The sequence below is a fragment of the Cupressus sempervirens genome, chromosome 8 (assembly GCF_028749045.1).
Source record: "Cupressus sempervirens isolate cs-2001-9-10 chromosome 8, ASM2874904v1, whole genome shotgun sequence".
In the NCBI taxonomy this organism is placed as follows: domain Eukaryota; kingdom Viridiplantae; phylum Streptophyta; class Pinopsida; order Cupressales; family Cupressaceae; genus Cupressus; species Cupressus sempervirens.
Genome location: NC_143125.1, coordinates 292778494 through 292789555, shown reverse-complemented (window position 1 = coordinate 292789555; position 11062 = coordinate 292778494). Strand labels below are relative to the sequence as shown.

General features: G+C 36.0%; 1 protein-coding gene across 2 annotated transcripts; it reads right to left on the bottom strand.

The window, feature by feature from the left end:
- Window positions 1-1518: 1518 nt before the first annotated feature.
- LOC149542577 (RNA-binding KH domain-containing protein RCF3-like) lies at window positions 1519-10355 on the bottom strand. 2 transcript variants are annotated; one of them, XM_089797477.1, is made up of 8 exons: window positions 9600-10355; window positions 7461-7958; window positions 5871-6122; window positions 5513-5773; window positions 2765-2850; window positions 2564-2672; window positions 2240-2409; window positions 1519-2017 (listed from the first exon to the last, which is right to left on the bottom strand). In XM_089797477.1, exons 1-7 carry the CDS (start codon window positions 10155-10157, stop codon window positions 2263-2265), a joined length of 1911 nt encoding a protein of 636 aa, XP_089653603.1. In that variant the 5' UTR covers window positions 10158-10355; the 3' UTR covers window positions 1519-2017; window positions 2240-2262. The 2 variants fall into 2 exon arrangements, with proteins under 2 accessions (XP_089653603.1, XP_089653604.1); XM_089797478.1 differs by having other exon boundaries at window positions 1519-2013.
- Window positions 10356-11062: the final 707 nt, after the last annotated feature.

Here is an 11062-nt window from a genome sequence, read left to right as displayed (position 1 = left end):
GGCTTTTGGCATTGTCACCATGATCTCATGGTGAGCGTTGTTTGGCATTCCTCATGGTGAGCGCTGTTTGGCATTCATCATGGTGAGCGTTATTTCTCCAAGTTGGGTACATGGGATGACTTACGAGTGTTATTTGGCCTTTTCAATTGCACAAGAAAGATCATAAAATGGATTAGCGAGGTCATGGGACATTGACTGAGCATCGCCCAGGTGACCCTTAGCTTTTAAAAGGTTTTGGATCCAACCTCGTCAACCTAAGAAACAATGTTTTTAGATGATCTTGCTTTGAGAAGTCATTGTTCGGGATATGATATCTGCTGTTAGTCTATCCCCTCTGGTATTCCAGTGTAATGCCAGTAAGCGTATCAGTCAGTCCTTTTACGATTGCTGCTTTCATAGCCTTACCTTGATCTTTGTTTGTTGGTCAATCTTATTACCTGTTCATTATCCAACAAGCTAACCACTGTTGTACTAAATCCAGACGCACCACATATTGCACTGTAAGAATTTCAACACTTCTAGAGAACGAATTTCATTTCAGTAACAACATTTTCAAACTCTGCCCGTAATAACAAAATATTACAGTAATATTATCTACAACTCCCACTTGTTCACAGAACAAGAAATTAAACCTGTCCACAGTATTATTACCTACTACTCACAAGAAAATTAAATTCATATAAATATTACCTACCACTCCCACTTTTTCACAAAACAAGACCTAATTGAGCTAATATGCTGAATTTTACAACACCCAATTAGGCAAATTCTATACTTGTCTTGTGTGCAAAACATTTTAGCATTGGGAGATTTTCATAAAGATCGGCATTATGAGCCAAAAGAATTGCAAAAACAACTAGACAAAGTCTGCACAGTTGATACAAGCCACTAGATTGAAATATTTCAGCCTTTGCATATATTAATAAAAGTGAACATGCACAAATAGGCAAGTAACAATTTTTTTGAATTAAGTCTGATATTTTGTCTACAAAGTAAAATAAAAAGAACCACAATTATGCTAAAAATCATTATGATATATTCACTTTGCTTGTAAAAAGATTTAGGCATTGACATTTTTTCAGACAAGTTCCATGTCACAAAAACGTGATTCTCAGCTTGCAATCCTCACTGAAATGTGGCTGGCCAAGCAGGGACCCAGAACCATCTACCAGTTGGGAGGCAAGTGTAGAAATCAGACAGATATGAGGTGGGAAACTACCGATATACATTTTCCCAACTCGAAGTTCACAGCAACCAACACACTGGCAATATGTGATGATGCTAACTAAGACCTATTAAAATGGATAGAAACTTGAAATGAAAAAAACCTTCTGCACCTTGCATGTTTTCATTTTAAAAATATGAAGGCCGGTCCTCAAATGAGCCTCCAGAGCAGGGAAGAATTGAATATAGTTCGTAACTATCAGTGTAATAAAGATACAAAAGAGAAAAAGCAGGAAAAGAAAAGTTATTCTTGTCATCCCAGGATACAAGAAATACAAAAAGATGGCAAATAAATTTCAATCAACTTTTGTTATCCTTGTCTCTTTATGGTTAATGCGAAAATCCACGAGTTTGATAACAAAAATGCTCTACGGAACATCTCATTGAGAACGGTCAGCTAAATGTCCACTCTGGACAAAAATTGTTTAATGTTTTTGTCAAAAACAAAGAAATTCAACCCAACAAAATCCAAGAGACAAATATTCAAGCTTTGATAAAATCATTTCCTTGAGGAAAAACATGCTTGATAAAAGGAGTTTGAGAACTTTTCTCTGGAAACATTTTGGGCATAATCATATAGTTGTTGGTTGGGATCTCCTTCAAAATCGAATCAGTTTGAAGTTTTTCTGAATTAAAATGTGCCCACAAAATCTCACAGAAAAGTCCCGACAAAAGGAATTCCAGGAATCTGTTAAATGAATACCCTTACAGCTCAGATTTTGATAGGGCTAACAACATTTTCACTGTCAATATACAGCAGTCGCAACTCCAATCCTTCTTTTACCACACCTAACTAGATAAAATGGAGAAAGGAATCAATATTTGTTAGATGGGATAGAGTATAGTTAAATATTATAAATCAAATAGATATTATACAAATACTGTTCTAGAAAAACAAGTTATAATTTCACTCAGTAAAAAGCAAGGCAAATTTTACACATTAAGAAAGTAGGATACATTTGAACATTTATGCTTTAAATTTTTTAGACACTTTATTGTGACAAATAAATCTTACCAGCATAGCAGTCTGTCGTGCAATTAACCAAATAATGGCTTCTTATTAATGCCTGCTGCCTCAATCAAGCACTGAGCTGCGTGTGTCTGTTCTGGAGTACCTGATATTTCAACTACTCCTTCAGATGATCCTGGTCTGACATCTAGAAGATTAACTTTGGCGCCTGATATCTGAGTAGAAATGCAAAAGTAATACAACAGGATATGGTGAGAAAAAACTGCTTTTAACATTTTTGCTCTAATTAACCAGATATATAAAGTTGAAGGTAAAACTATATAATATACATGATATTCCTAAAATATCTCCCACTTGTCAATAGCTCACCTGCCGAATCTGCGAAAGACCAGTCCCAGACTTCCCTAAAAGGGACGCAATTACATGTTGTGGTACAACTACTTCAACTGTAGTTTTTGTGATAAGTCCAGAAGTAGATCTGAGACACCATCACCAGAAAACATCAACTATATTGTACAATAAACCCTTGAAAATCAATATGAATTAAATATATTTCCTCAATTCACAGACCTTCCAAATACAGAAGATCCTCCTTTACGAACAATTGGTTCTTCATAGTCCATATAATTGCCCATATTTCCCACCTCATGCTTTGACTGGATATACAAGAGAGAATGAGAAATTTTGTGTTGTATAGTGCCCTATATGAGTAAATACTAAAAACTAAACAAGTATGATCATAGTATGACGGAGAAATGAACAAAAAAAATTTAATTTTAACATAGACTCAGCAATGCTATTCCTTCTTGTGGCAAATTCAATAGCACAAATCTTTCTTACAAAAAAATTTGCATCACGTAGATTGTTTGTTCATACAAATCAATTTTGACAAAATTCTATGCTCTAAAGAAAATAATAATTAATAGAATACAAAAAGAAAATAGCATGCAGCAAGATTAATTATGATTGCAGAGGTTGCTCAACACAAACGGCCACTTCTGCATTCACCATCATATGTGCTTCTGAAAATGCTTTATTTCATCCGTGCAGATTCTGATTTCAGAAAGGAAATATGATTAGGACCTGTGGCCTCATTTCTTGCCTGATCCCTCAAGTTTTGATTGGCCTTTGCCTTTTCTAAAAACATGTCGTATAGGAAACTTGACAATGCTAGAAATAACAGTAGTAGATTGCACAATTGATAAAGCATGTAAGAGGAGGGTAAAACAAGATCAGGATATAAAAGAAATTTAGATTGCATATAAAACTATGAAACTGTGTCATTAGCACAGTGTTTTTCTTAAGTTAGTGATAAGCTACTCACTACGCTATTTTACCATGCAAGAGTACACAATCCAAGTGATTAGATGTACAGCAAGTATAGCATGGCAGCTAGAAAACTGCAAATGTAACCCAGGTTTACTATGCTGTTTTAAGAAAAAACTTAAAATGTGGTCATCTGTGAGTACACCTTGAAATAAACAGATAACATTTATCAATCCATCCATCCATAAAAGTAATTATAAATTTGGAGGCAAATAAATGAAACACAATGCAAACAGAAAAGATAATTATGGGTTTATAGGGGAGAATCCATCATAGGTTATCATAGTCTGTCTGTATTATGGTTTCCTTTCAAAGTTTCAAAAATAGCTTCAACATTGGCATTCCTTTGTCTATTCAGTACTGAAATCATTTGTTCAAGAAAAGCACTGGCATAGTACTTTTTAGATTTTTCAACTCAGCGGAGCATTCGTGTGTGTGTGTGTGTTGAGTGTGAGAGAGAGAGAGAGAGAGAGAGAGAGAGAATGCTGGTCTCTCATGGACTTGAGCTCTATGATCATAATATACCATATACTTTTAAATTTCCCTGTATCTTTATAAACTTTACCATGTAAACCTTTTTATATTCTTTTTGGTGCTACTGATAATATTGCTTGAAAACTTTAATGATAGACATGTGGGAGGAGTCCATTAGTTTGTGATAACTTATCTGTTTATTGTTTGAAAGTTTGCATTAAAAAATTGCTTGGAATGATTATGATAAATTTGCAACCAAATGGGAGTTACTTGCAGTTTTTGAATTAGATTGCACGAATATATTTAATGACTGAAGGAATATTCCACATAGAAATGTCTCAACAAGCTCATTTACATAGAGAGCAGAGAACTAGGCAAAACAGATTTGCAGACAATTTGCATTTGATTTTCATTCACTGTGGAGTCTCAGAAATTTATGTATAAAAAAATTTTAGAAGGGGACATTCCACAGGGGAACTGTTTCCCATGGACACAAAGATGGCCGATGGTCTCCAAGAAATCCCGAAGGCTGGAAATCACATCTCCAGATCAAAGTCAGCGAGCAGATGGAGAAAGAGGTACACGTCCCTATAATAACTGGTAATTTGCATTCCGAAGAGACTAAGCTTTTGAGCATACTATATAATATGGTCTGTGTGAGATGTTTGCTATGTAAACCTCTGGATATTCTTTTTGGAGCTACTGATAATATTGCTTGAAAACTTTAATGCAAGATATGTGAGAGAAGCAAATTAGTTTGTGATAACTTATCCCTTTTATTGTTTGAAAGATTGCATTAAAAAATTGCTTGGAATGGTTATTATAAATTTGGAACCAAACAGGATTTATTTGCAGCTTATTAAATTAGAATGCAAATACATTTTTAATGACTGAAGGAACATACCATAGAGAAATGTCTCAACTAGCTCACATTCACAGACGATTTGAATTTGATTTTCATTTTCATTCACCATGGAGTCTCAAAAAAATGCTGTAGGTCCCACAAGGGAACTGTTTCCCATGACTACAGAGATGCCTGATGTTTTCCAAGACATTCACTGCCTGGAAATGACATAACCAGATCAAACACTAACTGGTAATTCCCATCCTGAAGAGACTAGGTTTTTGAGCATGTAGTTAAATATGGCCCATGTGATATTATAAGAAATAATGATATCCTAAGCGAGAGTTATGTGAAACAGGGACCTCTGCAGGATACAAAAGGCTGATATTAAAGAGCACAAACTAGAGAAATAAGCTTCATAGTAAGCTTAAAGATGCACATGCCAGGTACAGTCTGCTTCCAAATTTACATAACAGTCCTAAGTACATTTTTACAAATTAAATTTATTGGTACAACATTGACAACAGACCCAAATAAAATCATTTTATGTTGTAGCTAATAAGTTATGATAATGTCTATGATGTAATAAACAAAACAAAGCTAAAACTCAAAAGCAATTATTCGCAATAAGCCATGGCCAGTAATTAAAACTAAGAACGTAAACGTAAGCGAACCTTTGATGACCATGGGCCTGGCGAAGTAGGCAATGTCAGATAGCTTGATGATGAATGGCCACCTTGAAACATCATACTAGATGGGTAGGATCTACTAGGAGATCCAGGCTCAGGCCTTCCTCTACCACTCAGAGTCGCCAGACTCCCAAATGATGAAGAAGGAAGAACGTCAGAAGTGGATCTATCAGGATGCAAATTGGCACACAACCTTGAAGTTACCTGAATCAAAGCTTCTCGTGCCACCCGTATGTCACCTGAAATCTGACATGTTTGCTCAATTCTATTAAGTCTTCTTCAATCACTATCATATTACAGCTGCATGATAAAACTTACTGAAAATTGACTGAAATTGGCATACCTGCACCAGCTCATCTGTTTCCAAGGCACATTGTGGAAGGTCTTTTCTGGGCAAAATTCGAATATTTGCACCAGTTGCTCTCCTCATTTCAGATATTATAGAGCCACCTTTCCCAATTAAGCAGCCAACTTGATTGGCTGGAACAAGAAGCCTTGTTGTGATTACACTATCACTATCTGATGCCAAATCCACAATCTGACTTTGGATATGCAACAAAGCTTCCTGAGCAGGAGACAGATTGTCATCTGGAGACTGCAAAAAAATGAAACAATAGTTGTACACATCAAGGATGTCGGTCTTGCATAAAATGTCCACAAACAAATGACTTGAGAATAAAGCAGATAGAGATCATTGTATACAAATTCAAATTGCCAAAGAATCCATCTGTATAATATCAGTGAGAAGAAAAGTCAAATAGGAGTTTGAACCAATGCAAAACCCTTGAGATATCACAATAATAATTTTATAGAGATTTACATTACAAAAGAGTTAACCTGCAGACTATCAGTGAGAAGGTAAGATGGACATTTGTACCAACGGGAAACCCCTGAGATATTCCCAGACCTATAAAATTTTGCAAATGACATGCATAAGATAGTCCACATTTACTTTCCATTAGAAAATGGTAAAAAACACCACACCAACACCAGTAGAAAACACCTTTGTGTGAATATATGTGCACATAATCTCATAAAAATATATAGATGCATACACACAACACATACTATACATACACAAAAAAAACATCAAATCACTGACAGAACTTTTGAAAACTAAATGCTGAACCTGGCCAATTTTGACTTTTGCAAGCAATTTACTCATCAAATTTCACAATTGACAGAATTGACAGCACCTCCCTGCAATTGACAGCACTTGGCAACTTCATTGTAACTTCACAAGAGAATATCAGAAAGAGAAAAGTATGTAGGTGTCTATGTCTGTGTGCATGTGCATTTGTGCGCATCCACATACATGTATGTTAGTGTGCGTATCTATTCCAATTACTGACATATGTGCATGTGTCGGTGTCTCTGTCTGTAATTGGAGTGTGCGTGTTCCCAGAATTAAAAATAGACTATTCTAAAATTCCTCCCAGTAGTGCTTATAAAAAAACATTTCCATATTCTTTAATCTCAAGCTTAAGGTAAATTCTTAGGTGTTTGTCCTGTATGTATGATGATATATTTGAGCTTTGCACATAACCTAAATTCAAACAATAAAATTCGACCATTTATGACCCAAGCATGTATGCTGTACAGCTTGCTATCAATTCATGACCAAAATATAATGGCAGCACATCACCATCACAAAAAGTGTATTGAGATATGAATTAATATTTTAATATGTCAAGTACAAAAAGAAGTTGGTGTATTGGCAATTAATATTTTAATATGTCAAGTACAAAAAGAAGTTGAAGTATTGGCAATTAATATTTTAACATTTCAAGTACAAAAAGAAGTTGAAGTATTGGCACATGGGGTTTTGTTTAGTATTTTCACAATAGTTCAACAAAGGGAAAAACAGGTCCACCTATTGGCAATACGAAACAACAAAGTCAGAAGATCAACGAGCTCTGAATACCAAGCATACCTCATTTGATGAAATAATAATAATCCGGTCATCTGATCCTGGAACTGAATCAGTAACTTTAATTTTCACACCGATCTCTTCACGTAATCTTCTAATGATGGTTCCACCTTTTCCTATTACACCACCAATCTTCTTATTTGGGCAAAGAACACGAAAAACAAGTTCTTCCCCTGACGATGAAGGACCCTGATCACTTCCAAGAGTTCTTCCACCCTCGGGATGCGTGTAACCAGAGCTTGGATGGCCAAGAGCTGAATCCAATCCCCTGTTAAAACCAAGAGATGATATCATTGTTGGGGCATGCCCATCCAGATTCCGGAAATAATCGGTTGAATTTTGATATGGCATAAAAGCATCTCGAGATGTAGCATTGTAATCTGAAGAATAAACAGAAGAAGCAATTGCAGGTGCTTGAGTGGCCTCCTTTGAAGTGTTGTCTTTCAATCGCATTGAAACAAGCCATAATGCTTTCTTCACAACATTTAAGTTCCCTTGAATCTGCATAAACAAAATATTATTAGCAACAATAACTAAATTTCAGGACAAAAGAAATCTAGATGAAAATATATTTTAATTGTTTATCATGCAAAAACATAGAATTGACAAAATTCAGAAATTAATTGAGATCAGCACATGAGAAGGTTTCCACACTTATGTATGGCCAAGAAATTACTTTTCTAGCAAGAAAATATCATAATGTCTTCTATTACAAAAAGACGGACAGCAATTTATTAGACATGGTACATTCGTATCACTACATCATCTCAAACTGTTAACGCATCGGCAAAACCAAATTTAAACAGGAATATTTGGAATTTGAAGGTAGAGACCAATCATCAATGTCACGTAGAAAAGCAAAAAGAAACGTGGATCAATAGAAAAGAAAAATGGAACAAAGTAGACAAAGAAATCATGATGCTTTCATACCCTAGTAATGACAAAAACTAGAGCTGAAATAGCAGTAAGCATATTTTGTGATTCGAAACTGTACCCATGCCTCATCAATGAGTACCATTTGGCATAGTCACCCTCATGGTCCAACAATATGTTCAAAGGTGTAAGATATTGACCTCCCAGATAAGAATCAACTAATTTAACCAATCTAAATGAATGGGAAAGACCATTTCATCAATCCATGTTAACAGGCTGCATCAGGAGAATTATTTAAGCAATCCAAGGCATCTAACTTCCGAAGTTGGCAAGAGTTACTAACTACTTGATTTAAGAAACGTATTTTATCTTTTCAAGTGAAAGATAGCCAATGCACCTAATTACTCTATTAAAATAAAGATGGCAAAAGCATCTAACAACCTGGACAGGTACAAACGTCTTATCACAACTCAGACATATAACGGGTTCACCTTACTGGCCTTTTAAGGAAACTAACCTTGATACTTGACCAAACGACCAACGCAGCTAACAAATGCTATTCAATGATCACAATGAAAAACACCAGCGTAACCATTCATATCAAAGACTTTAACAACAATGTGTACCTTAACTACAAATGGTGTACCTTATCTACAAATGGGCCAGATGGTCACCCACGAAACATGCCATAACAGTGCTAAACATTAACGATAGTCTACAGTCCTCTTTATCCAAAACATAAGATTTGGCGCAAACCAGACTAGAGTACTTATAATTATACAGACCGTCATAACAGGAAGAACCAATTGCTCAAAAACCATCCATTAAATATATTAGCTAACTAGCGTTGGTCATTAACACAAAAACAATACGTGCAAACCAGATTAGCCTCTTCAAGATTCTATTTAGTCTCGTAACTGGACCAAAAATGTTTAAATAAACCGGTGCTAGACTGGTTTCTAGCTATGGCACGTATTGCGAATACAAACAGATGCCCGAATGCCGCTCCACTAATGGTACTTAGAAGACCTTCCAGGAGTGATATTAAGGGTGATTCCAAAGGGAATAGTGCCTATAGCTTTTATTAGCTTTCAATTGAGGTTAATATTTCGAGCCACCAGACTATACTACTGAGAGATGCGCAACAATTACTTAACCCATTCAGCCTCTACACCTCAAGCTAAAAAAATGTCTATAATTACTCAGCAAATGAAAAGAAACTGTAAAACCTCAAGAAACCCGCGTGAAAGAAGTAATTATGTCAAGCACCTGTAAAATCTCGTCCGTAAGATCCGCACATTTTGGATTCTGATCTCTGGGCAAAATCCTAATCTGCGCCTTGCTCTCATCCCTCATTTGCTGGATTATCTTCCCGCCCTTTCCCATGAGACAGCCCACCTGGTTATTCGGAACAATCATGCGAGTAATTACAACACCATTAGCATCTTTCTCAGCTGCCATGTCTTCCGCAATCTTGGCATGAACTCTGAGCAGAGCATCCTGCGCAGGCGACAGCCTCTCAACGGACCCATAAAAACCAGAATGTTGATCTCCCTCTGCCGGCGCAGAAACAACTACGACCCTTTCCTCGCATCCTTCCACTGTCTCTTGCACACTAATCCGGGCCCCTGTTTCACGGCGTATTTGAGATATTATACTACCTCCTTTTCCTATAACGCCTCCAGCCTTCGCCTCGGGGCACAAAATCTTAAAAGATATATCTCCCTTTTCTGCCTCCGACGCCTGAAACCGCTTCGTGCGATGCCCATTGTCCTCCGCTCCCATTAATGCCCGCTTGGGCTTCAGTCCAGAAAACCTGCCGTCCATTGCAAACTACACTAAGCAATCCCCAGCCTCAACACAAGCTGAGAAAATGCATAGGAGAAAAATGAAAACCCTAACTCGCAAAAGAACTCCAAACCCTTTTGAGGCCCGTCTTTCAAACCCCTGAGTGTGATATGCTGCTCCTGTCTTGCAAGGATTCTAGGGTTTAAGGGGATCCAAATGTCGCCACGAGTAGATTGTGTTTTCAACTGTAGGACCTTATTTTACCTTGTATACCTCGGCTTGGCCAGAATTGCTACTTAAAAAAATCTGAGAGATCGGACGGTAGCAGGGAGATTCGTGAATAATGGTGTTTTTGTAATTCTAACATCCACCCGTTGAAGATCATAAATAAGGGGTGATGTTAAGCTTTTGTTGTGTGGGAGAGGGTACGTCTCAAGGATATTGAAGGTAAATTTAAATGTACATTGATAGTTTAATTATGAATTTAAGTAAGCTTGCTATTCCCCTCCTATGTGGGAGGAATCAAGTGAAATTTGGGAGAAATCAATTATGGGAAACTTATAACAAGAATATGTAGACATTAAAATGTGATTAACGATTTTATAATCAAATTTAGTTCTTCTTTAAGCATTATTAGTTTTAAGTTTGTTAATTATTTTGTATTATTAAAATTATTGAATTTTTAAAGTTTAAAAACAGATTTTCTTTTAAATTAATTTATTATAATTAATTTATTATAATTAATTTCTTCTTTTTGATTGGTTGGTCTTAATTTCTCTAGAGTTTTACTATTTTTTAATTCAAAAATATCAATAATAAAATATGTGATAGTTTATGGAAAGTTCCACCAAAACCTTGGAACTAATCTCCATTAATGGATTGTTCAAGCTCGTGACCCTACTTATAGTTTGTACAAAAAAGGTATTGAATTTAGCCTTTATTGA

Bases quoted from the DNA above. Each gene is read 5' to 3' on its own strand.
- LOC149542577 (XM_089797477.1), bottom strand. From the start codon at position 10,157: ATGGACGGCAGGTTTTCTGGACTGAAGCCCAAGCGGGCATTAATGGGA. The intron at 2,673-2,764 runs GTCTGTGAATTG...ATGGTGTCTCAG, and splicing joins GGATCTTCTGTATTTGGAAG to ATCTACTTCTGGACTTATCA. The intron at 2,410-2,563 runs GTGAGCTATTGA...ATTTCTACTCAG, and splicing joins GTCTTTCGCAGATTCGGCAG to ATATCAGGCGCCAAAGTTAA.